The sequence below is a fragment of the Platalea leucorodia genome (genome assembly GCF_965183815.1).
Source record: "Platalea leucorodia genome assembly, contig: HAP1_HAP1_SCAFFOLD_119, whole genome shotgun sequence".
Classification (NCBI taxonomy): Eukaryota; Metazoa; Chordata; class Aves; order Pelecaniformes; family Threskiornithidae; genus Platalea; species Platalea leucorodia.
In genome coordinates this window covers 56,515-84,217 of record NW_028121416.1, presented here as the reverse complement: position 1 = coordinate 84,217, position 27,703 = coordinate 56,515, and the positions used below count along the sequence as shown (strand labels likewise).

General features: G+C 53.1%; 1 protein-coding gene and 2 pseudogenes across 3 annotated transcripts; 1 reads left to right on the top strand and 2 right to left on the bottom strand.

The window, feature by feature from the left end:
* Positions 1-58: 58 nt before the first annotated feature.
* Positions 59-27,458, top strand: LOC309603518 (olfactory receptor 14C36-like; the record flags this gene model as incomplete). The annotated part of the gene is made up of 2 exons (XM_082338346.1): positions 59-262; positions 26,700-27,458. 2 exons carry the CDS (start codon positions 59-61, stop codon positions 27,456-27,458), a joined length of 963 nt encoding a protein of 320 aa, XP_082194472.1.
* LOC309603513 (olfactory receptor 14A16-like) lies at positions 4,130-5,048 on the bottom strand (annotated as a pseudogene). The gene has a single exon. The product of its transcript is annotated as an olfactory receptor 14A16-like (transcript).
* LOC309603531 (olfactory receptor 14A16-like) lies at positions 15,214-15,957 on the bottom strand (annotated as a pseudogene). Its single transcript has one exon. The product of its transcript is annotated as an olfactory receptor 14A16-like (transcript).
* Positions 27,459-27,703: the final 245 nt, after the last annotated feature.

Sequence of the window (27,703 nt, the reverse complement as noted above, 5' to 3'; positions counted from 1 at the left end):
CCCTAACGCTTCATTGACTCTTCCTGTAGGAACAGGACCCCGTGCACAGAGGCAGCAGATGTCCAACAACAGCTCCATCACGCACTTCCTTCTCCTGGCCTTCGTGGACACACGGGAGCTGCAGCTCTTGCACTTCTGGCTCTTCCTGGGCATCTACCTGGCTGCCCTCCTGGGCAACGGACTCATCATCACTACTGTAGCCTGCAACCACCACCTCCACACCCCCATGTACTTCTTCCTCCTCAACCTCTCCCTCCTCAACCTGGGATCCACCTCCACCACTGTCCCCAAAGCCATGGCCAATTCCCTGTGGGACACCATCTGTCCCTCTGGGACACAGATGTGCAGGATGTGCTGCCCAGCTCTTTCTGTTTGCCTTGTTCGTAGGAGCAGAGTACTGTCTTCTCACCATCATGGCCTGTGACTGCTACGTTGCCATCTGCAAACCCCTGCACTATGGGACCCTCTTGAGCAGCAGAGCTTGTGTCCACGTGGCAGCAGCTGCCTGGGGCAGTGCTTTTCTCAATGCTCTCCTGCACACTGCCAATACATTTTCCCTCCCCCTCTGCCAAGGCAATGCTGTGGACCAGTTCTTCTGTGAAATCCCCCACATCCTCAAGCTCTCCTGCTCACACTCCTACTTCAGGGAGGTTGGGCTTATTATGTTTAGTCTTTTTGTGGACTTTGTGTGTTTCGTTATCATTGTGCTGTTCTATGTGCAGATCTTCAGGGCCGTGCTGAGGATCCCCTCACAGCAGGGATGCCACAAAGCCTTTTCCACGTGCCTCCCTCACCTCGCCGTGGTCTCCCTGTTAGTCAGCACTGTCATGTTTGCCTACATGAAGCCTCCCTCCATCTCCTCCCCATCCCTGGATCTGGTGGTGGCAGTGCTGTACTCAGTGGTGCCTCCAGCAGTGAACCCCCTCATCTACAGCATGAGGAACCAGGAGCTCAAAGACGCAGTGAAGCAGCTCATTCAATCCGTAGTCTTTCAGCAGCAATAAGCTGCCTGTGTCTCTTCACAAGTGATTTCCAATGTATCTGGGGAATCTCCTGTGCTTTGGGCATTTTATTTGTGATAACTGTGTTTCTCCAGGAATGTCTGCATGCAGTCTGCTTCTCCAGAGGCATGAACCCAGTGTGTCTGACCCAAAGGTCTTTGCACATGTGTCTGGCCCGATTGTACAGCTGGCCTCCCATGTCACATCTTTGTAATAAAAGGGGTTTCTTCAGTGCTGGTGTCTGAAGGTTAGGCTCTTCTTCCAAAGCTGAGGTCAGGAACAGACTGAAGAAGTTGCCCCCCACAAGGCCATGCTGCTGTGCTGGTGATCTCCATGGGCTGAGAGGAGGAGGGCATGGGGCGATGTGTTAGGGAATGGGAAAGGTCTTGGTGGTCAGCGAGCTGGACAGGAGGCAGCTGTGCGCCCTGGCAGCAAGGGAGGCCACCAGCATCCTGGGCTGTACAACCAGGAGCATGGCCAGGAGATGCAGGGAAGGGATTCTCTGGAATATTCCATCCAGATTTCAGATCCCTAATTCAGGAAAGATTTTGGCAAGCTGGATTGGGTTTATCAAAGGTCCCTGAGGACAGCCAGGGACTGGAGCACTTTGCTGGTGAGGAGATGCTGAGGGAGCTGGGCTTGTCCAGCCTTGAGAAGGGAAGGCTGAGGGGGGACCTCAGCCCAGCCTGCTAGTACCTACCAGGAGGTCATGGAGAATACAGAGCCAGGCTCTTGTGTTCTTAGTGATGGTTGGGAGGAAAAAACAATGAGCATTCAGCCTGGAGATAAGGAAAGTTTTTCAGTGTGAGGCTGAGCTCCTCACTCCTGGGCTCTTCTTCCCAAGACGAAGTCCCAAGTGTGGATCTGAGGCTAATTTGGCCCGAGATACCCTCCTGACAGTGAGGGACAGATAAATCCCAGCGAGATTCAATTACTTGGACCACCAGTGCGGTCAAAAAGGCCTTGCACAGGCATGGAAGAGGCTGAGGATCTCATTGCCTCACCTCCCCACCCCTTGCCTGGTAAGATCTGCCCCCAAGTCTCCCTGGCCCTTGAGTTACAGATGTAACTCCCCCAGGGTTACAGATGTACCCATAAGGTGCTTGGAAATGTGACCCAGGGCTCCCTTCTGGAGCATTAGTTGGTCACCAGGAAATCACCAGGCATCTCGATTGAGACATCTTCTGTCTCTCCATTTACTGCAAAGGGAAGCCTAGGCAACTCGATTAGAGGTAGACATCTGCGTTGAGGTGTTTGGTGTTGGGTAAGGACAATCTTGTCCCTTTCTGCACCTAAAATAGAGTGACAATTCACGCACCGCGGAGGGAATGTGAAGGGAGTGTGTCTTGCTGATTTCGGGACTCCTTCCAGAAGTGCTGGTAACACAAATATGTTGGCCATGCAGAAACAGAGCGTTTCCCTGAAGACGGTCACCCTTCTTCTCTGGAACGGTTGAGAGAGCTCAGCCCCTCAGAGTGTGACCGGCTGTGTGAAAGGGCGAGCAGTGGCAAGGCCAGTCCTGGGCAGGGAGTGTTTGAGGGCACTGAACTCCATGTGAGACGCAAACATACTGTTTTTAATGTTATAGGCCTGATTATGACAGAACAATTCAGAAAATGTCAAAAAATAAAATGAAGCAACGAAGAAATTAAGGAAACAATTTAAAGGGAAGGCAATGTTCTACTTCTGTGGTGGGCTGACGCTGGTTGGATGCCAGGTGCCCACCAAGCCACTGTATCACTCCCCCTCCTCAGCTGGACAGGGGGAGAAAAATATGACAAAAGGCTCATGGGTTGAGATAAGGACAAGGAGATCACCATCAATTCCTGTCATGGGCAAAACAGACTCAACTCGAGGAAATTAATTTCATTTATTGCCAATCAAAAGTCAGAGTAAGACAATGAGAAGTAAGAACAATCTTAAAACACCTTCCCCCCACCCCTTCCTTCTCCCCGGGCTCAGCTTCCCTCCCGATTTTCTCTACCTCCTCCTCTGCGAGCAGTGCAGGGGGACAGGGAATGGGGGTTGTGGTCAGTTCATCACATGTTGTCTCTGCTGCTCCTTCATCCTCAGGGAGAGGACTCCTCACACTCTTCCCCTGCTCCAGCGTCGGGTCCCTGCCATGGGAGACAGTTCTCCACGAACTGGTCACACAGCTCAGCTAACATTGGTGGTGTCCTCTCCTGGGCACTTTGCAGACCAGCCCAGACCTTTCCTGGCTCTTCCCATCTCCCCTGCCCTCTCACCAGCCCAGCCCCACAGAGCAGCCCAGCCTGGGCTGGCCCCACGGCAGTGCCCGCCGCAGCCCACAGCCCCAGCCCCTCTGAAGGGAGCAGAGAAGGGTCAGCCTCCCCATCAGCCCCAGGGCTGGAGGCTCACCCTGGCATGAGGAAAGGGAGGTTAGGGAAACTGCAGGATGCATGGTCTCTGGTCCAGGAGATGCCACAGACTGACCATGCCCCATCATTGCCAGTCCCCCTTCCCACGCCAGCACAAGAGTCCTGGCCAGGGCACAGAGCAGCGTGCCCCAAGTGGATGCCTGCAGAAAGAGGTTTCTCTTTCTCATGGATTCCCCCCTGCAGGCACAGAAATGCTCCCTTGCTCTTTTCCCTGGCCATCCCTTTCCCCTGGCCAACTTGTCTTGGTTCCCACCCAACGCTCTCCACAGGCCCCTGAGCTGGCAGTGCTGCTCTGAAGAGACCAGGTCCTGCTGTTGTCAACAGCCATGGCTCCAGGGAAGCAGCAGCCCCAACATGAAGGTGGCAGAAAGGATCTGCCCACTGAGGCAGTGAGGGGCAGCCCCGAGGCCGACGAGTGCCTGCTCCTCCATGTGGCAGCTGGGCTCGTGGCTCCTTGACCCCTCCTGTATGCTGGGGCTGCACCCTGAGCTCCAGAGGAGTTGTACGAGATGGGAGCAGAGTCAAAGAATTTTCTGCTGGATTCTTTATTTTGTTTCCCTAGACAGGGAGCCTGGCTCCATATCTATGTGGGGTCTTTTACGTCAGAAAACTCTGGCAGGGGGGTAATAATATTACTTAAGTGGAAGTAATATATGAGATAAAATAAACAAAACTAAGAAATATATGATCAAAAAAGCATGCGAGCATTTCCTGAGGATGATGGCCACCTTACTGATGCTGCAGTAGTCTGTGTTCAAAGAGTTTCTGCAGGGCCTCTTTGATGTCTGTGTTCCTCATGCTGTAGATGAGGGGGTTCACTGCAGGAGGCACCACCGAGTACAGCACTGCCACCACGAGATCCAGGGATGGGGAGGAGATGGAAAGGGGGTTCAGGTAGGCAAGCATGACAGTGCTGACTAACAGGGAAACAACGGCCAGGTGATGGAGGCACGTAGAAAAGCCTTTGTGGCGTCCCTGCTCAGAGGGGATCCTCAGCACGGCCCTGAAGATCTGCACATAAGACAGCACAATGAAAACAAAACAAGCAAAAAAAGAAGAAGGTGCTAAATATAACGAGCCCAACCTCCCTGAGGTAGGAATGTGAGCAGGAGAGCTTGAGGATGTGGGGGATTTCACAAAAGAACTGGTCCAGAGCATTGCCTTGGCAGAGGGGGAGTGAAAATGTATTGGCAGTGTGCAGGAGAGCATAGAGGAACCCAGTGCCCCAGGCAGCTGCTGCCATGTGGACACAAGCTCTGCTGCCCAGGAGGGTCCCGTAGTGCAGGGGTTTGCAGATGGCCACGTAGCGGTCATAGGCCATGATGGTGAGAAGAGAATACTCTGCACCAAACAGGAAGAATACAAAGAAGACCTAGGCAGCACATCCTTCGTAGGAGATGTCCCTGGTGTCCCATAGGGAATTGGCCATGGATTTGGGGACAGTGATGGAGATGCAGCCCAGGTCAAGAACAGAGAGGTTGAGGAGGAAGAAGTACATGGGGGTGTGGAGGTGGTGGTCGCAGGCGATGGCAGTGATGATGAGGCCATTGCCCAGGAGGGCAGCCAGGTAGATGCCCAGGAACAGCCAGAAGTGCAAGAGCTGCAGCTCCCTCCTGTCTGTGAATGCCAGGAGAAGGAACTCATTCATGGAGCTGCCATTGGACACCTGCTGTCTCTGGGCATGGAAACTGCCAAAGGAGATAAACCAGAAAAATTCAGAGAAGCTTCTCTGAGCAAAATTTGATTCATTCATTCGAAATACCTAAGGCAGCTTTTCTTTCCTGGGGGACTGTTATGCAGCTCCGAGGCTTCAGCTGTGGTTTGTGCTGGCTGAGTGTGCTGTGCAGAGCCGTGCCCTCTCCCCAGGGGCTCCTTGAGGGTCAGCCCTGCTTTACAGCAATGACCCATGGAGGCAGCAACAGCCCAGTGTGTTTGGAGGGAGGCTTCCTGGGGAGGAGTTCCCTGTGCTGCACTAGAGCGCAGGGTGAAAGCTCTGAAGGACGCTTTCTTCCCCAGAGGCAGGTGGGAGATGAGGTGCAGCAAATGTGTCTCGTTACGCTGTGTTTTAGTATTCAGACACCCCCATCCCACTTGGGAAATACTCTTGGAAAGGGTCAAATTCCCACGTTGTGCTGTTGCTCTCAGTGTAAACCTGGGTCAGTGCTCCCATGCAGGAGGGCTGCTCTGTCCATCAGCCTGGTGCCCAGCTGCTCTGGGCTTGCACCTCTCACAGCTGGAGGACGACTGCACACAGAGGTTGCTCCAGAAAAGCCAGTGGACTGTCCTGGGAGCAGAGGGGTCCTGTTCCAGGTGCAGATTTCAAAACACCTCTCCTTTCCAGCACAGCTCTGCAGAGTATGACGGAGAGCACAGGACAAGGATGCTGATTGGCATTGGCAGATCAGGTGCTCTCAGACATCACCAAGGTCCTACAGGAGAGCTGTGCCCTTCTGGAGTGATGCTCACAGCCCCGCAGGACTCCCTCTCCAGCCTGATCAGGTGTCTGAAGGTGCTGTCTGCTAAGGGAAGCAGTGTCTCATTGCCCAACCACTCATTGCAGCCAAGAAAATGAAGAGAGGGCTTGGGCACCTTGGTCCCATGGAAACACCTCCAGGGCAGCGCCCTCCAGGTCAGGGCCAGAGCAGGCACTCAGCACCCCCACCCCTTGCCCCACACCACCACTGTTACTGCCAGAGACCCCAAGAGCAGGAAGAAGAGCAGCACAAGCATGTGGAGAAACAAAGGAAAACCCTGTGACTCTCCTCCTAAGGGAAGCAAGGAGAGGAGAGGCAGCCAGGCACTCAGGAAAGCCTTCTGCTCACCCAGCAGAGCACAGCACCTCCCGGTTAGCAAAAGCCCAGGGCAGTCGCTCTCAGCCCCTTTGCCCTGCAGAGGGAAGCGGCCCCGTGTCAGGGGAGATGCCCCTCTGCTGTGCCAGAGCTCTGGCTGCAGAGGAGGCAACTCCTGCCCTGGACCACACAGCCTTGAGGGCAGAGGCTGTGCTGGGTGGGAGACGAGAGCAGGGGTCTTGCTCGGAGGAAGGTGTCTGCATTGGAGGGGATGATAGGGAGCTTCCCAAAGGCTCCCTCCCATGACATTGCTGGTTGGAGTTTCCTACAACACTCTGCCCATGTGTTTGCAGCCTGGAGCTATCCCTGGTGGGAACTGTTTTCTCCCTCCAAGTTTTCCCTGTCAGGGATCACAGACCCCATCAGCAACTCCTGTCTGCTCAGCTCTCACCTGAAGAAACCTCCCCGCTCCAGGCACTCTCTAGAGGTACTCCCCGTTTGCAGGCAGTGAGGAGTAGGGCAGACAAACCCTGCTGAGGAGAGCAAAGGTGATGCTGGTGCTCTCTGGAGGTAGAGGAGGGGATGGAAGCAGTTGACTTGCCTCCCACCAGACCTACTGATCTCTCAGGGTGGCAGCTCAGGACTCTCAGTCTCTCTCTCCAAACATAGCAGCGCCTTTTCCCTTTTTCCTGAAACAGCAGGAAACTGAAAGCATAGACTCAGGAAAGCTCTTTACCTTCAAGGGATCCCCTGCCTTGCTCTTCCTCTGGAAAAGTCCCCTCTGAAATGCCCTGGGCAGCTCTGGCTGCACACCCTGCCCTCACCCCTTCCCCTTTGTCTAACATGAGCCCCTGGGCTGGGAGGCCTTCTGACAGAGCCCGTAGGCTGGAGGCTATGAACGCTTTAGGACACCCTTCCAGGAAAGCAGCTGCATTGCCCTGCACCAAGAGACTTACCGTGACAAGGGCTGGAAAGATTTCTTCCCTTGCAGCTCTCCTCTCTCCTCCCCCTCCAGGCTGCCTTTAATCTCGCTCTGCCCTACTCCTTTTCCCAGAGCCCTGCAGCGCTTGGCAGAGGAGTTGCTCCTTGGCAGAGCTGTCTCTCTGCACTGCTGCCTGCTTCCCATGAGCTCCCTCCACCCCAGGAGCCCGTCTTAGCCCAGGAGGAGAGGACCTGCCCAAGACATCACTTGCTCTGCCCCCCACCCCACTCTGTGCTCCCTCCAGGTGTCCCTGGGGCTCTCCAGGAACCTCCTTGGGAAGAGACTGAAGGAATCACCGATGCTGCCTGTCTCACCTCTGCAGAGACGTTTCTTTGCAGCAGTGGCCTTTCTCCTCTCAGAGTCACAGTTAGGTCTGAGAATCCCCCTTCCTTGGCCCATCATGAGACAGGACACCTGGGCACTGGCAGGGAGGCATCTCCTTTACCCATGCTGAGAGAAGGCAATCAGCTGAGTCAATGGAGGCATCTCCTCCTGGATTTGTAGTCCTGCGGCTGGAAGGGACCTCAGCTCCCTCCCATGCCTGCCACAAACCCACAGGAGGTGAGATTCCTCTTGCTTCAGTCATGGTGTCTACTAAAAATAGGCACCTGCACTCCTTTTCTGTGGTCCCAGGGTCACGGATGGAGATGGAGACGAGGAGTTCACACACAAACACCTGGTGACATCTGAGGTGCCATGTGTAGTCCACGATAAAGGAGCAGTACTGAGAGATTGGGAAACATCTGGTGGCAGCACCCCGCAGCCTGGTGAGGATGCCAGGTGAAATGACGGCAGATGCCCACATTTAGGACATCACCACCCGTCCCTACTCACGCTGTTCAGGGCCGCCTAGAGAGGTGTCCAGCTGACCAAATGGAGGTCTGTGCCAGAGGGAGAGGGAAGTCTTTCTCTTTCTCCCCTCCTTTAGCTGTATTGACTAGCTGTCCATTGTCTGTAACAAGAGTTGTCTCACACAGCCCCATGGAGCCTAACCTAATTCAGGGCAGCTGCTCGTTGAATGGTCAAACACAGGCCTGTATGGCTCTGTGAGACGCCAAGGCTCTCCACCAAACCTGCCTGTGGCTGGCAGGGACAGCACAGGACCTGCAGGGAAGCCATGTCCCCTCCGAGCGGGTGCGTGACAGACACCCCAGGCGCCATCTCAGATTCCTTCGGTGCTTGTGTGCAAGTGACTGATTGCCACCCCTGCAGTGAGGCCAGCCCTGTCTCATCTCTATCCAGCAGATGCAAGGCACTGCATGAATAAGAAACACATTGCACTGGGCTCTCCACTTGTGGGCCTATGTTCTCAGCTTCTCCTTGTTCTCCTCTGCCCCATCCTTTACTCACCCTCTGGACGATACAGTCTTCAAAGAGCCCAGTGAATTTGGAGTGTGCCTAGATCACAGGATGTCCACACCCAGGGACGCTTTCAGCAGCACCTTGTCCTTCCAGGAGATCAGTGCCTCTCTCCACCAGAGTCCCTCCAGGGCTGCAAAGACACCACAGACAGCAATGGCCTCTCCTGCCAGGGCTGCCCAGCCCAGCCCTGTTGCTCTCTGACCTTGGGGACAGCAGGCATTGCTCTCTTTTGGGGCACCTCAAGTCTTTCTTACTATGCCATCTGCCATCCGCTCCAGCATGTCTCTGCCATGCAGCAAAGCTTTTGCGCACATGGTGTCGTGGTTTAACCCCAGCCAGCAACTAAGCACCACGCAGCCGCTCGTTCACTCCCCCCCAGTGGGATGGGGAGAGAATCGGAAGGGTAAAAGGGAGGAAACTCGTGGGTTGAGATAAGAACAGTTTAATAATTGAAGTAAAATAAATTAGAACAGTTAAATAGGCAAAGCAAAAAACCGTGCACGCAAACAAAACAGAACAAGGAATTCATTCACTACTTCCCATCGGCAGGCAGGTGTTCAGCCATCCCCAGGAAAGCAGGGCTCCATCACACGTAACGGTTACTTGGGAAGACAAACGCCATCATGCCCAATGTCCCCCTCCTTCCTTCTTTTTCCCCCAGCTTATATATACTGAGCATGACGTCATATGGTATGGAATAGCCCTTGGGCCAGTCTGCGTCAGCACTCCCCCTGGCTGTGCCCCCTCCCAGCTTCTTGTGCCCCCGGCAGAGCAGGGGAAGCTGAAAAGTCCTTGACCAGTGTGAGCGCCACTTAGCGCCTATTTAGAGACAGCTTAGCACTACTTAGCAAGAACCAAAGCATCAGTGTATCATCGACATTGTTTCTCATCCTAAACCCAAAACACAGCCTCATACCAGCTACCAAGACGAAAATTAACTCTATCCCAGCTGAAGCCAGGACACATGGGCTCTTGGGTGCTTGGTGTCCCTGTTCAGCATGACAAGGCTGAGCTTGGCCTGGAGCCACGGCTCAGGGGCTGCAGCCCAGATGTGCAACACTCTCCTCTGACTGGGAACAGCCAGGAGGAGCTGGAGCCCCGAGGTCTGTCACAAGCTGTGACTTCTGAGGCACAGTGGGACACCTCCCACAGCTGGCGTGCTGCGATGGATGGATAAAGGTTCTTCACGAGACACAGGCTGGGAGCATCAGAAGAGGAATACTTTCTGTGCGAAGGAGTTGCTTGGATGTCGGGAGCTCCTTGCTGGGAAAGTCAACAGGTTGGGTGAGCCCTTGTGGGTGAGGATCGGAGGAGAGGCCAGTTAGGGCGACATCGTGATGGGAGATAAAGAACTGGTGATCAAGGGGAGGAGGTGGACAGGCTCTTACTTAAGCAACCTATGGAAGTCTCCAGATCAGTGACATGGGGCTCTTTGAGGGGACTTTAATGACCCTGACATTCATTGGAAGGGGAGCACAGCACTGTGAAAACAGCCCAATAGGTTTCTGGAGGGTGTTGGAGCAATTTCTTTGCAAAGCCACCAGCTGGACCAACATAGGTGATGCTCACCTGGATCAGGTCCTTGCAAACCATGAAGAGTCAGGAACTGAGCTTGGCCTGCAAAGATGAGGACATTTTCTCCACATTTATGTAGTATGGGAAGATTTTCATCAGCTGAAATGTTTGAGTACTGTTCATAGAGAGAGAATGTTTTCCTGTGCTGCCATCATGAAACTCTCCAGGATGTGTACTGCTCTCGGGAGAAGAAACCTTGATCTTCCCGGCACTTGCTTGGCCACTGCTCTGTCCAGTATGGAGTGTACTGAATCTCACTAATCTTCTAGGTATTCCCACATGTCCTGATTCAACTGACCCTTTCTCAAGTCATCTTCTCCAGCAGACTGTCTGCACAGATGCCTTTTTGAGTGTCCCTCTGGTTTTCCTCCTCCCATTACTCTCCATTCCCTCAGACCCCTCCCAAGTACCCAGGTGCTGCTTGGAGCTTCAGGCAGTTGAAAGCTTGCTGCTCCTGTCTCCTGACTGTCTCTGTAGCCAACTCCTTCATTACCTTTCTCTCTGTGCTTTTCCTACTAATCTCACTGAAGATTTTCCCCTCAAAAGTACAAGTGGGATTTAGTGGAGGCAACTGGGACTTCATGGACAGCTGAGGAATGTAATTTATTTTTTTACTGAACTATTCTTTTCTTTTTGATTTTTGTTGTTTTTGTTCTTGTTAACTAAGAGAAATGCTGTGTCTCTGTGCAGCCACTTCTCCAAGGAAAGCAGAAGGAAATGGAGGCTGAGACACTCAGGTCCAGCCTAAGTGGGAAAAGCTTCCATTTGAACATGAGTGATGTGAGTTTCAGGTGACCGGCGAGAGAAATGGCAGGGTGGGGTGGGGTGGGGGGGATGAAGAGGGTCTCTAGAGTGTCTGACAGAAAGGGTCTTGCTTTTCCCGCATGTTCATACTTCATCTTGAGACCCTCGGGATCAATATGACTTGGAGACTGTCTATATCATTTATTCTGTAAGCAGAAAAATAATGAAAATGCATAAATCTTTTAAAAATGTTATTTCTTTTTGACATCTTCTCATTTAGACTATACTTCTGAACTCTCCCTAATGAACCACCCAAGAAGGGAGGCATTAAAGAAAACTGCAGAGGGCCATGGCATGTTAGGGTAGCTGCATTTCCGTGAGCCCTCTGGTGCCAAGTTCCCGAACTGCAGCTAACAAAAGGAGATTGAACAAGTCGCGGAAGAAGCCTTTAAAATGTGATTCAAATCTCCAGGACTCTGAGGGTGCCAGTGGGCCCCCTGAGAGCCATCACAGGTGAAGCCATGAAGGGAAGCATGGCTGGAGGTACCCCTCCCTGGGGGCTGCCTTAAACTGGCAAGAGGTCAGCACTGGTTCCAGGTGACCAAGGCAATGTGCAGGTGGCTCTGCTGCCACGTCAGCCCTTGATGGGTTTCATCCAGAAGGATGGGCAAGCTCTGATCCCTGGCACCTGGGAAGGGAGATCCTTTTCCTCATGCGTTGCTCAGGGCTCTTGATGGAGCAGTGTGATGTGGGGGTGTGCGATGATGAGTGCAGGACAACCCTAGGAATGCCTGGACTCTAGGGGGGATGAGGAAGCATCGAGGCCATGGGGCTGTAAGGAAATGGTGTCCCCTTGTGGCTCTTGGTGGCAGTGACAATACTCATAGCTGAGAGGAGAGAGACCTTGGTTGTGTTGGGCAAGTCCCAGCCCCACCAAGGCCCTCAGTCATCCCCACCAGGGGCTCTTCCATGCTGTCCCATGCCTGCAGCAGTTCTCCTGCAGACTTTGGCCACCCCCCAGATTCCCCACCTCACTGTGTACCTAGGCTTTACATATGTCTTTTTGTGCTCCCTGCCTTTTGCTTCTAACACAAAGCGGTGGTTTTCTGGGGATTTGCCAAAGCTGTGAATCCCCAAGCAACACATCAGGCTGCTTTCAAAGCTAATGCTCCTCAGTCACCTAAGGTATCCCAGCACTGTACTTACTTATCACAGAATCATAGAAAGAATCATAGAACGGTTTGGGTTGGAAGGGATCGTTAAAGGTCATCTAGTCCAACCCTCCCTGCAGCGAGCAGGGCCATCTTCAATTAGATCAGGTTGCTCAGAGCCCCGTCCAACCTGACCTTGAATGGTTCCAGGGATGGGACATCTACCACCTCTCTGGGCAACCTGTGCCAGTGTTTCACTGCCCTCATTGCAAAAAAAGTTCTTCCTTATATCTAGTCTCAATCTCCCCTCTTTTGGTTTGAAACCATTACCCCTTGTCCTATCACTACAGGCCTTACTAAAAAGTCTGTCCGCACCTTTCTTCTAAGCCCCCTTTAATTACTGAAAGGCAGCAATAAGGCCTTCCCTGAGGCTTCTCTTCCCCAGGCTGAACAACTCCAACTCTCTCAGCCTTCCCTCACAGCAGAGGTGTTCCATCCCTCTGATCATTTTCGTGGCCCTCCCTAGACCAGCTCCAACAGGTCCATGTCTATCCTGTATGGAGCGCTCCAGAGAAAAATGAGAAAAAACTTATTTTTTTCACTAATTTTCCAGGAGAAAAAAATTGCTTGGGGGGTATTATGAATGTGCATAAATATCTGATGGGAAGGAATGAAGACAAGGGAGCCAAACTCTTCTCGGGCCACTGTCAAGATAAGGGCTGATGGACATGGAGAAAAACACATGACATTCCCTCTGAACCCAAGAAAACACTTTTTCACTGTCAGGGTGCTCAAACACTGGAACAGGTTGCCCAGAGAGACTGAGGAGCCTCCATCCATGGAGGTATTCCAAACCCACCTAGACAAGGTCCTGAGCAACCTGCTCTACTGACCGTGTCTCAGCTGGGGAGTTGCACTTCATGAACTCCAGAGGTCCCTTCCAATCTCAACATCTCTGTCATTCTGTGAGTGTGAGGGAGAACAGTAAGACGGAAAGAAATGAACAGCACATAGCCTTGACAGCAAACACAGTGGGATCCTGTGGAGAGGGCCCACGCTGGAGCAGGGGAGAAGTGTGAGGAGGAAGGAGTGGCAGAGATGTTCTGTGCTGACCATAAGCCCCATTCACCATCCCCCCAGCTCCTCTTGGGGTTGGGGTGGGTAGAAGAATTGGGAGCAATGGAGTAATTTGAGCCTGGGAAGAAGGAGTGGGGTGGGGAAATGGTCTTGAATATTTTTCCTATGCTTTCTCTCTATCTGAATCTCTTTTAATTGGCAATAAATTCAATTGATCTTCCCCAAGTCATCTCTTCTTTGCCCATGACAGTAATGAGTAAGTGATCTCCCTGTCTTTATCTTGACACATGAGCTAGTCCACCTTATCTTCTGCCTTTGTCCTTTTGAGCTGGGGCTGTGAGTGAGCAGCTGGGTGGGTGTCTGGCTGCTGGCCAAGGCTAACCCACTACAGGACCAGCACAGCAGGACTGCTGTGTCCAGCCTGGGGCTCAGCAGCACAAGGAAGATCCTGACAGACTGAAGCAAGTCCTGCAGAGGCCGGAAGAATGGCTGGGGCCTGGAGCACATAATGGAGAAGGAGAGGCTGAGAGAGCTGTGTTTATCAGAAATCCCTCAGAGCCAAACACCAGAACAAGGACCCAGGCCAGCTGGGGAGATCTCAGTCAATGGAGATTTTAAAAATTGGTTGAGACAAGCACCTGATTGGGCTGGAGCTGTCTGAGAAGAGGCTTGGCTGAGAGATCAGCTGTGGGACTTGGTGTGTGATGAGAGTCAGGAGAAAACTCGTTTCCTTTTGATTAATAATGGCAGTGGAGCTGGGTATGACTGAGCCCCAGAGGAGGATGGGGGTGACCATGCAGCAAAGGTCCTTCCTCAGAGCTGGGGTGTATGGCCAGAGATGGAAATGGCCAGTGGGTGGGACAGGTCTGGGACAATCTTCCTGGGGCAGCTTCCCCGGGGTGTTCAGGGACCATGGCGCAGAACAGGCCCCTCTCTTCTGCACCGTTGGTGCCTTGCTTCCTTCACCATGACACCTGGCTCTGCACTGGGAGTGCTGGCTGCCCCTACCCTGCACACTCACACACCTTAGCTCTACACTGGTGTTTTTCTCTCCCGGGCTCTTTCCAGCCCAGCCCAGACCCTCCCCACCTCTCCCCACCTCCCCTGCCCTCTCCCCAGCCCAGCCCAGCCCAGCAGAGCAGCCCAGCCTGGGCTGGCTCCATGGCACTGCCCAGCGCAGGCTGCTGCAGAGCTCTGGGCACTCACCCCACAGCCCCAGCCCCTCTGAAGGCCACAGCAGCTGCTGGGGGGCAGGCAGCGGGGTTCAGGCTCCCCATCAGCCCCAGGGCTGCTGCTCGCCACAAGGGCATGAGGAAACAGAAGCTAGGCACTCTCTGGCTCTCCTGAATTCATCTTGTAGGTGAGCCCCAACCCTGACTGAATTTTCCCCCTCCTCTGCTGCCACCAGCCCCACTCCCCAGGACAGCACCAGAGTCCTGGCCCTGGGGTTCCTCAGGCACCTCCTGTAGCTCTCCACTCTCCCCTCCCTGTGCCTGCTGAGTCCGCACTGACTCCCATGGCACTACAGAGTCCTTTTTCATGGATACCTCGATTTACTGCTTTACTTTGGGGGAACTTCACATTTGAGGGTGTTTTACCTTCTGAGTCTCCATTCATTCCAACCCCAGGGCACGTGGGAAGTCCCCCTCCTCTCCTCACCCCTCCAAATTCATTTCCAGAGAGTCTGGTGTATGCCATGAGTCCTGTCATACATGAAGCAACCTGAGGAGATAATGGGGAGCTCATGGACCATCTCCCCTGCCGTTGGAAACCAAGAAGAGAGCCTTTAAAAGCAGAACTTTTGATCCAATGGAACTCAACATTATCATGAGCTTAGCCTCAAAACCAGTGAGAACACAAGGAGAACAGAAACGAATTCCTTGGATATTTTCTTGGCACTGCACCCAGGAGATCTCCTTTAATCAAAGAGCTGCTATCTGACAGGCTACATGTGGCACAGTGTTGTGCAAGGGTCAGGCACAACAGGATCAAACCTCCACAGAAGGAGTATGAACCCAGACAATTATCTCTAAGTAGAATTATCACAGGAGAAAAAGGCAGACTTGTGGCCTAAGATAAACTCTGGGAAACATGCAGAGAAGAGGAGGCAGGTTATTGTCAGGGAAACATCATTTATTGGGCCCGTTTCCATAGGACATTTTTTATTTCCTTGTTCCTCATGCTGTAGATGAGGGGGTTCACTGCTGGAGGAACCACCGAGTACAGCACTGCCACCACCAGGTCCAGGGACGGGGAGGAGATGGAGGGGGGCTTCAGGCAGGCAAACAAGGCAGTGCTGATAAACAGGGAGACCACGGCCAGGTGAGGGAGGCATGTGGAAAAGGCTTTGTGGCGTCCCTGCTCAGAGGGGATCCTCAGCACGGCCCTGAAGATCTGCACATAGGACACAATGAAAACAAAACACCCAAAGTCTACAAAGACACCAACCACAAGAAACCCAACCTTCCTCAGGTGTGAGGATGAGCAGGAGAGCTTGAGGATCTGAGGAATTTCACAGAAGAACTGGTCCACAACATGGCCTTAGCAGAGCGGTAGTGAAAATGTATTGGCTGTCTGCAACACAGCATGGAGAAACCCAGTGCCCCAGGCAGCTGCTGCCATGTGGACACAAGCTCTGCTGCCCAGGAGGGTCCCGTAGTGCAGGGGTTTTCAGATGGCAATGTAGCCGTCATAGGCCATGATGGTGAGGAGAAAATACTCTGCTGAAATCAAAAAGACAAACAGAAAGAGCTGGGCAGCACATCCTGCGTAGGAGATGGCCCTGGTGTTCCAGAGGGAATTGGCCATGGATTTCGGAAGAGTGGTGGACATGGATCCCAGGTCGAGGAGGGAGAGGTTGAGGAGGAAGAAGTACATGGGGGTGTGGAGGTGGTGGTTGCAGGCTACGGTGGTGATGATGAGGCCATTGCCCAGGAGGACAGCCAGGTAGATGGCCAGGAAGAGCCAGAAGTGCAAGAGCTGCAGCTCCCGTGTGTCAGTGAATGCCAGGAGGAGGAACTGGGTGACAGAGCTGCTGTTGCACATTTTATCCCTGTGGGCATGAGGATCTGTTCGAGGAGGTAAAAGAAGTGAGAAGTTAGCGCTGACCGCTTTCAGAAAAATCTATTCAATTTCTTATAGAAAGCCCCAATACTGCCCTTCACTTTTCCAAAAGACCTTTGGTGAGCTCTGGTTGGTGCTGGCTGAGGGCGCCCCAGGGAGCAGGAGGCTCTGCTGGGGGCTCTGCAGGACTCAGTCCTGCCCTACAGCAACAGGTAAATAGGAACTCGGGGTGATCTCAGATTACATCCAACCCTGATATCAAAGAGCTTTTCAGCATTGTTACTCCCAGTTCACCTGACTGCAGAGCAGAGCTGTGGGGAGTTTGGGTTGTGTTCCCCCCAAAAGAAAGAGGCCACTGCTGGGAGCAGAGGAATGCAGTTTCCCAGTGCAGATCTCCAAACCCCTCACCCCATCTCATGGTACCTGAGGAGGATCTCAGCTCTGCCCTCCCAACCAGGGACACAGAGGGCTCATGACAGCTGCCCACATGCAGCCACCCAGCAGCATTTCAATGGCCTTAGCACCGAGGTGTCTTCTCCATGGGGCTCCTGCAAAACACAGAGGTGCCCTGGGAGAGCTGTGCCCTACGGGAGGGCAGCCTGCAGCCCAGCAGGACCTCCCAAGGACAGAGTCAACTCTCCTGAATTTGTTATGTCCTGAAGGGAGGCTGAGATCCCTGCCAGCCGCACACACTGCAGTCCCCAGAGCCCCACAGGTGAACAGGGTGCGAGCTGGATGCTTTTCCCCCATGGCCATATGTCCATGACAGTACACGCAGCGTTGGTGTCTGAGCTGCACTTGAATCCTCACCCCCCCACACCAGCAGTGAGTGTAACAGTAAGAAGAAGGGTGGCAGGGAGGAGAACATGCCAAAGGAGCCCTGCCAGGGGAGGCAGGAGAGGAAGACACAGTCAGACCCTTGAATTTTAACTCTCTTTGGTCGTCAGGCTGATGGGAAGGCAACCCATGGCCAAGTCTCCATGCCATTAAGGGCAGAGGCTGTGCTGTGTGAGTGAGGAGACCAGGGGATTGCTTCAGGAAAGCATCTGCAGTGCAGGGGATGGCAGGGAGATGCCTGAATCCCCACATCTCCTCCCTCTCCATGCTCACAGAACCCATCCCACCTGCTGTGTGCTCAGCTCTGCCCTGCAGGCACCTCCTGGCAGCAGGGCACTGCCCAGGGGCATCTCTGTGTGTGCAGGGGCTAAGGAGCAGCTCAGACAAGTCCTAATGAGAACTGAGGTCTCATCGCCTATTCCAGCGCAGAGAAATAGATTCCTATCTCCCACTGCCCACCCAGCCTATCAAGAGTGGATAAACGCAAAGCACAGATTTCTTTCCTTTCAGGCAATCCCCTACCTTGACAGCCATCTTTAAAATGACCTTCTGCAAATGTCCGCTGGGTGATGTAGAAGTCTGAGCAGCCCTGACCCACGCTGCACCCTCTGGACAGCAGAGGGATCCTGCCCTGCTTCCACCCACAGCTTCTCCCTACAGCTTTGAAGGGCGCTCCCTGGGCAGGCTGAGTGCTGACCCAGTCAGACGGCAGAGTCCCTGCCCTGGTGCACAGCCCCCTGGGGTGCAGTGACCCTGCTCTGAAGGACAGCCCTGGGCACACACAGGTGCACACTGATCTTCAAAACCCCAGAAGGCAGCAGCTGTATTGCCTTTTCTTTCTGATGGTGCAGCAGGGAAGTCCTCCTCTGCAGTATGTCCTCCTCCTTTACCCCTAGGGGAACTGCGAGAGTCCTCCTGAATGATCCCATAGGCTGTGGGATGTAGCAGCTTGTGGAGATTCCTCCAGGAACACCAGTTACATTGTCCTGCAACCAAGGACTTACCATGTAGAGGGCTGTGAAGATCCTGCTGTGAAACAGAACCTGCTGTGAAACAGGCTGAAAGAAAACACTTCTTTTCCCTCTCTCAGCTGGGGAGACACAATTATTCCCAGCACTGTCATTTCTTCTATCAGGAAAAGACTTGGGCAGGAGAATCAGCTTACCTTGTTCCATCATGACACAGGACAAGCAGACAGTGACAAGGAGGGATCTGCGTTACCCCTGCTGAGGGAAGGGATGCAGATGAGTCAATAGACACATCTCATTTGTGGGTTTGCAGTCCTGGGGCTAGAAGGGGACTTAGCTCCCTCCCACGCACAACACAAACCAACAGGAGGTGAGATTCCTGTCGCATCGGGTGTTCAGGTGGGCACAAAAGAGGCACCTGTGTGTGAGCTCCTTATCGCAGTTCCCATGCCTGTTAATGGGGATGGAGGGCAGGATTGGGCTGTTCAGACACAACACCTGGTGACGCTGAAGGCGTCAGGGGTGGTCAAAGATCTGTGCAGGCAACTGCAAGCTCTAATGGAGCCGTTCATACAGACAGGCCAACATCTGGGGGAATCCTCTTAGAGGCTGCTGGGAATTTTCTTTGGCCAACTGAAATGACAGCTGATGCCCCAATGAGGGCACCTGAACCTGCCCCCACTCATTACGTTCAGGAGCCTTGAGAGGAGACATGTGCCACAGGGAGAGCTCAGGCTCTCTCTTTCTCTTCTCCATCAGCTGTATTCACTAGGTCTCCACTCACTCTACCGGCAGTTGCCTCATGTTCATCCCCACATTGCCTTGCAGAGATCCGGGTGTCTACTCAATTTAATTTATAAACCCAGGCCCACAGAGCTCCATGGGATGCCAAGGCTTGCAGAGACAGCACAGGAGCAGTGACGAGTGGTGTTCCTCAGGGGTCAGTCTTGGGACTGGCGCTGCTTAACATCTTTGTCAGTGACTTGGACAGTGGGATTGAGTGCACCCTCAGCAAGTTTGCCAACGACACCAAGCTGTGGGGTGCAGTTGACACGCTGGTGGGAAGGGATGCCATCCAGAGGGACCTTGACAGGCTGGAGAGGTGGGCCCGTGTGAACCTCATGAAGTTCAACAAGGCCAAGTGCAAGGTCCTGCACATGGGTCGGGGCAATCCCAAGCAGAAATACAGGCTGTGCCGAGAATGGATTGAGAGCAGCCCTGAGGAGAAGGACTTGGGGGTGTTGGTTAATCAGAAACTCAACATGACCCAGCAATGTGCTCTCACAGCCCAGAAAGCCAGCCGAATCCTGGGCTGCATCAAAAGAAGCATGACCAGCAGGGCGAGGGAGGTGATTCTGCCCCTCTACTTCACTCTCATGAGGCCCCACCTGGAGTTCTGTGTTCGGGTCTGGGGCTCCCAATAGAAGAAGGACATGGACCTGTTGGAGTGAGTCCAGAGGAGGGCCATGAAGGTGATCAGAGGGCTGAAGCAGGTCTCCTATGAAGACAGGTAGAGAGAGGTTGTTCAGCCTGGAGAAGGGAAGGCTCCGCGGAGACTTCCCAGTACCTGGAGGGGGACTTTATATAAGGGTATGTAGTGCTAGGACAAGGGGTAATGGCTTTAAACTGAAAGAGGGTACATTTAGATTAGATACAAGGAAGAAATTCTTCTCTATGAGGGTGGTGAGGCACTGGAAGAGGCTGCCCAGGGAAGTTGTGGATGCCCCCTCCCTGGAAATGTTCAAGGCCAGCTTGGATGGGGCTTTGAGCAACCTGGTCTAGTGGAAGGTGTCCCTGCCCATGGCAGGCGGGTTGGAACCAGGTGATCTTTAAGGTCCCTTCCAACCCAAACCATTCTGTAAATCTATCATGATTTTATGACCAATAGGAAAGCAATTCCCGTTCAGGGTGGGTGTGTGACAGACACCCCAGATGGCATTGCAAGCAGTGCGATTTGCTGCCTGTGTGCCGCTGACTGATGCCATCAGTCAGAGGCATCAGTCATCAGATGCCATCAGAAAGGCAAGGTCTGTCCCTTCTCTACCCAAGAGCTGCAGGCATTGTCTGAACACAAAGCACATCACACTGGGGTCTTTACTCACACCCACGATGATACAGCCAAGGAACAGATGAACCATTTTCACCGTGTGCCTGGATACACCTTGTCTTCAAAGAAAGTATCCCCCAAGCACAGCAATACGTCCTACTCCACTGAAACTGAAAAGGGCATGCAAGGGCACCAAGATGAGCTGTTTTTACTTCAGGAACAGAAGCTACAGAGGAATCAGAAATACTGTGGGACCACTGCTAAATGTAGTAAGAGTAGGTGTAGGTAGGCTGAGATACTCTACGCACTCTTTGCCTCAGTTGCCACCAGCAAGATCTCCCAGACCTTTGTGCTTTGAGGCAGAACTCTGGAGAGCAACCAGCAGTGGATGAGGACCAAGGCAGGGGTTACTTGAGCAAACTACATCCTTACCAGTCCATGGGACCAGAGGGGCTGCACTCAAGGGTGCTGAGAGGGTGTTTTTCACCAGGAGGCACTGGTCCATTCTAATTCCAGTAAGAAAGGCACTCGGACGCTGTGAGGGATCTTGTAAAATGCTGCTCATTAACACTAACCCTGTAAGGACAGAATCATGCAGATCATCTCAGGCGCCTTTAGATGGTGGGAACCCCAAGTGGTGTAGCACTGAACAGGCCTCTGACCCCCACACAGCATGCCTGCAGACCCCGCCCATAGAAGACAATCTCCTGGTTTGGTCATTCAAGCTGCTCTTTGCTTTGTTTACAAGAAACCACCTCTTTTCCTCATCTCTACAGTCAAAGAGCAAGGAAGTTCTCATGAGAACTCCTTGCTGCACTGTTAGGTACAGGCAAGGCCATGCAGGAGGCGTAAGGGCTGGTCCTGAGTGGGAGCTGCCTGCAGGCCCCTTGGGACAATGAGCTGCTGAGGTTGTCCTGCAGCCAAGGGATCTGTGCAGCACAGCACAGGCATGAAGGCCAGGCTGTACGTGCAGCGCAGCACTGCTGGCTGTACCGTGGTCTTCTGGTCAGGATCACTGCTCAGGTTTCCCTGTGAGAAGTCTGCGCTCCACCCTGGTGCCACAGCTGAGCTGCTGCGGCCAAACCGTGCACAGCCAGGAGGAGGTGGATCGCAGGCAGGAGGAGCTGGAGCCCCGTGGCTTGTCACACAACTGTGATGGTTTGGGATAAAATGAGATGTGGTGGGACAGCTTGCTTACGTGGGGTTCTGCAGTGGAGGAAAACAGGCTATGCTGGAGAGACTGGCAAAGAGGATGAGTCTCGGGGATGCTCCCTGTGTTGAGGGGATGCCCCCGTGTTCTCCTCCTGTGCAGGAGGACAGCCAGCAGTGGATGGGGATCGACTCAAGGGTTCCTTGAGTAAACTCAAGCACCATTACAGAAATGGAGATGGGTCAGTTGACCAGGTCCCTGAACACAAGTATTGGTATGCCATGACCCCTGAGATTCCACTTTTTGGTCCAGAGGAATATGATGCCCCTTGAGAAGTCCTGGAATATCCCCTGACCCATGTGGTGGTTTAGGCTGTGAGGGGAATCCAAACAACACCTCTGACTGGAGTAATTTCACCTTCGATGCTGACATACAGGGCAGATGGAGGGACTTCAGACCTTCCAGGCACTCTGTGGAAGGGTTAGGTCTTCAGATATCCAAAATGAAGATAACGGTGTTGTGTCAGTGTCCACCACAGAAAAATTTGCCTTGCTTTCTCCATTTCACCAGTTTGGGATCTGCCCCTTGACATTTTTTGGTAAAACAATGAACTCCTCACACACACACACACACACTTGAAAGGAGGATGAAAGACAGACAGCAGAAATGAATTAAGGGCAACATTGTCAGACAGGTATTGCCATGAAATGGTAAGAAAGGGTTAGCAATGAGAGAAAAAGCAGTGTTCTAAACACTTCATGCCAGAATCTAAATACTCTTAAGTTATAGCTACCTTGTGAATTCAGAATGAATGACAAAAATAAAATGAAAAAGAGGAAATTTTAGAGCATGGTACTGTTACTGCTTTTAATGAAAACAGAAATAAGTCCGTAATGTGGCCTCTAAGCCCCCAGCCAGTCACTCACTCACTCTCGTCTCCTGAGGGATGGGGAGAGAATTGGAATGGCAAAGTGAGGAAGAACTCATGGGTCAAGATGAGGAGACTTGAACAGGTAAAGCAAAAGCCGTGCCCACAAGCAAAGCAAAATCAGGAAGACATTCGCTCCTTCCCATCGGCAGGCAGGTATTTAGTCATTTCCAGGAAAGCAGGGCTCCATCATGAGTAACAATTACCTGGGAAGAGAAATGCCAAAACTCCAAACATCTTCCTCCTTCTTCCCCCAGCTTTTATTGCTGAGCATGATGTCATATGGTGTGGGACATCCCTTTGGTCAGCTGGGGTCAGCTGTCCTGGCTGATTCCCCTCCTAACTTCTAGCCAAAACCCCAACCCAGTTCTTAGAAGGGCAGCGTGAGAAACAGAGAAGGCCTTCCTGTTGTTTAAGCACTGTTCAGCAATAGCTAAAAGAGATTTGGTCACAAATCCAAAACATGGAACCCTACGGGCTGCTATGAAGACAATGAACTCCACCCCAGCCAGCCAGGGCAGGCTGGCCTTTTTGGAAGGTGTGAGAATGAGAACAGTGAAGAATTTGAGAGGGGGAAAAAGGGAAGCAGTAACTTAAAGGTGAGGCCAGGGATGGCAACGGGACTGTTTGGGGTGCCTGTGCTGCTGCCTTGTACCTGATGTGAAGTATTTCCACAGTCAGAGGGAACCTGAGGGCTTTCCCTCATGTTGAGGACATGGAGAGGTGAGGAATGAGAGTATCATTCAGGCTGGTAGGGACCTGGCTAGATAGCTGTAGAAAACATCCTCCTCAAAGCAGGGTCACACCAGGTTGCTCATGGTTTTATCCAGATGAGTCTGAGAAACTTCCAGGGATGGAAGCAGCGCACACGCTCTGGGAAACAGCTTCCCATGTCTGGCTGTCCTCACCTTACAAAACTTTCTCCCAATATTGAGCCTGACCCTCTCGCGTTCCAGCTCATTGCCTCCTGTGCTCCTGCCTTGCACCACAGCGTCTTCTTGGGAACCTCACCGTAGGCAATGCAAGTCTGCTCCATCCTCCCCACAAAGCCCTCCATTCTCCAGGGTGAACAAGCCCAGCTCCCTCAGCCTCTCCTAACAGGACCAGTGCTCCAACCTTGACCATCTCTGTGGCCCTCCACTGAACTTTTGTGGCCCTCCAGCTCTCCAGTGTCCCTCTGGTATAGCAGGGAACTAAAACCTGGGCAAGTATTCTGGATGTGGTGTTACAAGTACTGAGCAGAGGGAGAGATTCACGTGCCCTGACTGTGCTCCTGCTCACACAGCCCAGGCTGTTGTTGGCCATTTTGCTGATGGCTCATCTTTTGCCTAATGGAACCCAAAGACCAGCAGACCCTTTCCTGTGGAGCTGCTACCTGCCTAGCCAGTCCCTGTCCTAGGACATTTCAGGGCCTACATCCACTTCAGGAGCAGGACTTTGGTGGAATCTTTACTGGATATCATGAGGTTTCTATGTCCTTTGGGATGGCAGCCCTGCCCTCCAGCCCTGCCCTGCTCTCCTCACTGGGATGTCTTCCACAAATGTTATCAAAAAGTACTCTCTCCAATCCTCCAGGTCACTCAAAAGATGTGAAACAGGGCAGGTTGCAAGCTAGACCCCTGCAGGACCCTACTAGCTAAATGGCTCCAGGCAGAGCACCATGCATGTACCACACTCCTCCAAGCCCAACTGTTCTCCATCTGGTTTTTTACTCAACGACTTGTCCACCCATGCAGCCCATACTGTCCTAACATGGATACAAGAAATTTCTGGAGGGATGATGCTGAAACCTTGATGACTTCCAGGTAAAAGACCATCTCTGCTCTCCCCGCATCCAGCAATCCTGTCCTTTCATCACAGAAAGCAAAGAGGATGGCCAGGAACAAGCTCCCCTGGGTAAATCCAGTCGCCTTCTCTTTCAGACACCCAGAAATGGGATCCGAGTGGACACGCACTGGGGCACAGCCTTTCATTCCCCTACTCATCATTCTGGAAAGGTGTAGGCATTGTGCAGGTGCTGCCAGTGACCAGGGAGTTCCTAGAGTCTTCGTGACCTATCAAAGATGCTGGAGAGTGGCCTTGCTGTGCCATTGGCCTGCTCACTCAGCTGCCTGCGATGCTGCCCCTCCTGTCCCATGCACTGGTAAAAGATGGTTTGTTCAAGGGACCCCTGATTTGGTCCCCATCCACTGCTGCCTGGTCTCCTCCAGAGTTCTACCTCAAGGCACAAAGGCCTGGGAGACCTTGCTGGGGAAGACTGAGGCAAAGAGGACACTGAGAATCTCACATCTATCTACACCTGCTCTTATTAAATTCAGCACTGACCGCACAGGATCTTTGTTTCTTCTTTAACTGTTCCTGAAGCAGTAAACACTCCTTATGATGCCCTTCAATTGCCTTTCAAGTTTAGACTGAGTTTTGATCTGGACCCTTGCTGAGCTTGGAGGATGCTGTCCTTGAAGACCAGCTGTCCTGAGCTCTGCCACCACACCTTGGCAGTTTATTCCATCAGTATCACAGCTCTGTCTCTAACATTAACGGCTCCCACTCATCCTGTCTGTGCCCCTGGCTGACGGCACTGACACACATTTGGACTGAAGCAACACAGCTGTGGAACCAGGCCAGCTCATATTTGCCATAAGGAACCCTGGTACCAAGAGTCCAAGACCTCGTGTGTGCAAAAGCAGAGATGTGGCATGGGCAAAAGAGAGCTGCGTGTCTTTCTAGCCCCAGGTCTAAGGACCCAGGATGAAATGCCTAAATTCACTCAACAGAACACATCCTCCCAGCTTGGAGAAATTAGATCCTTCCCTGTCACCTTCCTGGGTGTCCTGTCTAAGGATGGGACAGAAAAAGTAATTCTCATGCCCAATTATTTTTCTAATAGGAATAATGACACTGCAGGGGCGAAGTTGATGGAGGGAACATCAGTGATGCCTTCAGCCTGTTTCCCAGCAGGTTCCCCTGGAGCCCCAGGGACACCTGGAGGGAGCCCAGAGGGGCAGAGAAAGTGGTGCCTTGGGCTGGGCCTCTGCTGCTGAGCTGGGCTGGGCTCCTGGGATGGAGGCAGCTCATGGCAAGTGGGCAGCGCTGCAGAGAGACAGCTCTGCCCAGGAGCAGCTCCTCTGCAAAGGGCAGCAGGGCTGAGGGCACTGCCTGCAGGCAGTGAGGGGAGAGGAGTGAGGCAGAGAGAGGTTAAAGGCAGTCTGGGGTGGGAAGGCTTTGATCTGAGAGCTGACTGGAGGAGAAATCTTCACAGCCCTCTACACGGTAAGCCTCTTGCTGCAGGCCAATGTAGCTTTTGCTCATGGAGGAAAATCCAAAATGCAGCACGTCCCACAGCCTATGGGATCTTTCAGGAGGCTTCTCACAGTTTCTCTAGTGCAGAGGAGGAGGACATGCTCCAGAGCAGGGACTCCCTGCTGCACCATCAGAGGGACAGAGCATGATGGCTGCCTTCTCCCAAGGATGGCTGCAGGGTGTGAAGGTGGGTGTGCAGCCAGGGGTGCCCAGGGCTGTCCTTCCGAGCAGGGTCCCTGCACCCCAGGGGGCTGTGTGATGGGTCAGGGACTCTGCCGCCTGCCAGGGTCAGCACTCAGGCTGCCTGGGGAGCTCCTCATGGTTCTGCAGGGAGAAGCTGTGGGTGGATAGAGTGACCCCCAGCAAGGCAGGGTCCTTTTGCTGTTGAGAGGGTGCTGCATGGGTCAGGGCTGAACCTCCTTTGCAGCCAGAGCTCCAGCAGAGCCGTGGTGCAGCTCTGCAGCCACGGGCCCAGTTCCCTCTGCAGAGCGCAGGGGCTGAGAGCAGCTGCCCGGCAATGGTGGTGTCTGGGAGGTGGCGTGCACAGCTGGGGAAGGGGAACGCTGTCTGAGTGCCCCAATGCCTCTGCTCTGGCCTCTCTCAGCCACACCCTCACTGTGTTTTCCCTTGTTCCTCCACTGTGTTATTGCTATTGTTATCTTGTTCTTGCTGCCAGGCTCTCTGGGGAGGTGGAGTTTCAGCTGCAGAGTCACACACTGATCTTGTGGGTCCTTTCATGCAGCTGTGTCCATGGGAACAAGTGTCCCAGCTTTCATCTCACCTGTGGGTCTGTGGGCAATGCTGACAGGCCCTTCTGCGTTGTTTTCACCTGACAAAGTTGAACACCAGGACTGGTGCCTGCCCCTCCCCGCTTCTGCAGAGTAGCGCTGGCTTATCAAGAGCCCATGGGCAGAGGCTCTGCTCTTCATTGCACACTCGGATAGCACGAACCTGAGCTCCAGCCACAGAGCTGAAGGAAGCTCTCCTAGAGAAAGAAATGGGTGTCTGTGTGTGCAGGGGCACGGTCTATTGGAAATGGCTTTGATTTTGCTCAGAGACATCTCCCCTAACTTGTCACTGTCTTTTTCTCCTATGACAGTGCCCCATGCCCAGAAGCAGCAGATGTCCAACAACAGCTCCATCACCCAGTTCCTCCTCCTGGCATTCGCAGACACACGGCAGCTGCAGCTCTTGCACTTCTGGCTCTTCCTGGGCATGTACCTGGCTGCCCTCCTGGGCAACAGCCTCATCATCACTGCTGTAGCCTGCAACCACCACCTCCACACCCCCATGTACTTCTTCCTCCTCAACCTTTCTGTTCTTGACCTGGGCTCCATCTCCACCACTGTTCCCAAATCCATGGCCAATTCTCTCTGGGACACCAGGGTCATCTCCTTCTTGGGTTGTGCTGCCCAAATCTTTCTGTTTGTCTTTTTCATTTCAGCAGAGTACTGTCTTCTCACCATCATGGCCTACGACCGCTACGTGGCCATCTGCAAACCCCTGCACTACGGGACCCTCCTGGGCAGCAGAGCTTGTGTCCACATGGCAGCAGCTGCCTGGTGCAGTTGTTTCTTCTATGCTGCACTGCACACGGCCAATACATTTTCCCTCCCCCTCTGCCAGGGCAATGTCCTGGACCAGTTCTTCTGTGAAATCCCCCACATCCTTAAGCTCTCCTGCTCAGATGCCTGCCTCAGGGAGGCTGGGCTTCTTGTGGTTAGTGTCTTTGTGGGCTTTGGGTGTTTTGTTTTCATTGTGCTGTCTTATGTGCAGATCTTCAGGGCCGTGCTGAGGATCCCCTCACAGCAGGGACGCCACAAAGCCTTTTCCATGTGCCTCCCTCACCTGGCTGTGGTCTCCCTCTTTCTCAGTACTGTCATATTTACCTACCTGAAGCCCCCCTCCATCTCATCCCCACCCCTGGATCTGGTGGTGGCAGTGCTGTACTCGGTGGTGCCTCCTGCAGTGAACCCCCTCATCTACAGCATGAGGAACCAGCAGCTCAAGGGTGCAGTGTGGAAACTGATAACCAGATGTGTTTCTGGAGCAATAAACTGCCCATTGTCTTCACAGCTGTTATAACGTAACTCACTGCAGGCACAGCCTGTCTTCTGTATTTTTTGTTATTGTTCTGGTAGTCCTGTGACCGCAGGCAGGGACAGGCAATGGGCACTTCTGTGACAGAGCTGGCCTCCAGAACAGCATTTCGAAAAAGAAAGGTGATGTCCTCAGGGCAGTGCATGGAGGCTTAGGTCTTCTTTCAAAGCTGCTGTCAAGAACAAACTCAAGACAGTGCCGTGGTGAGGAAAACACCAGTGAACAAGTGA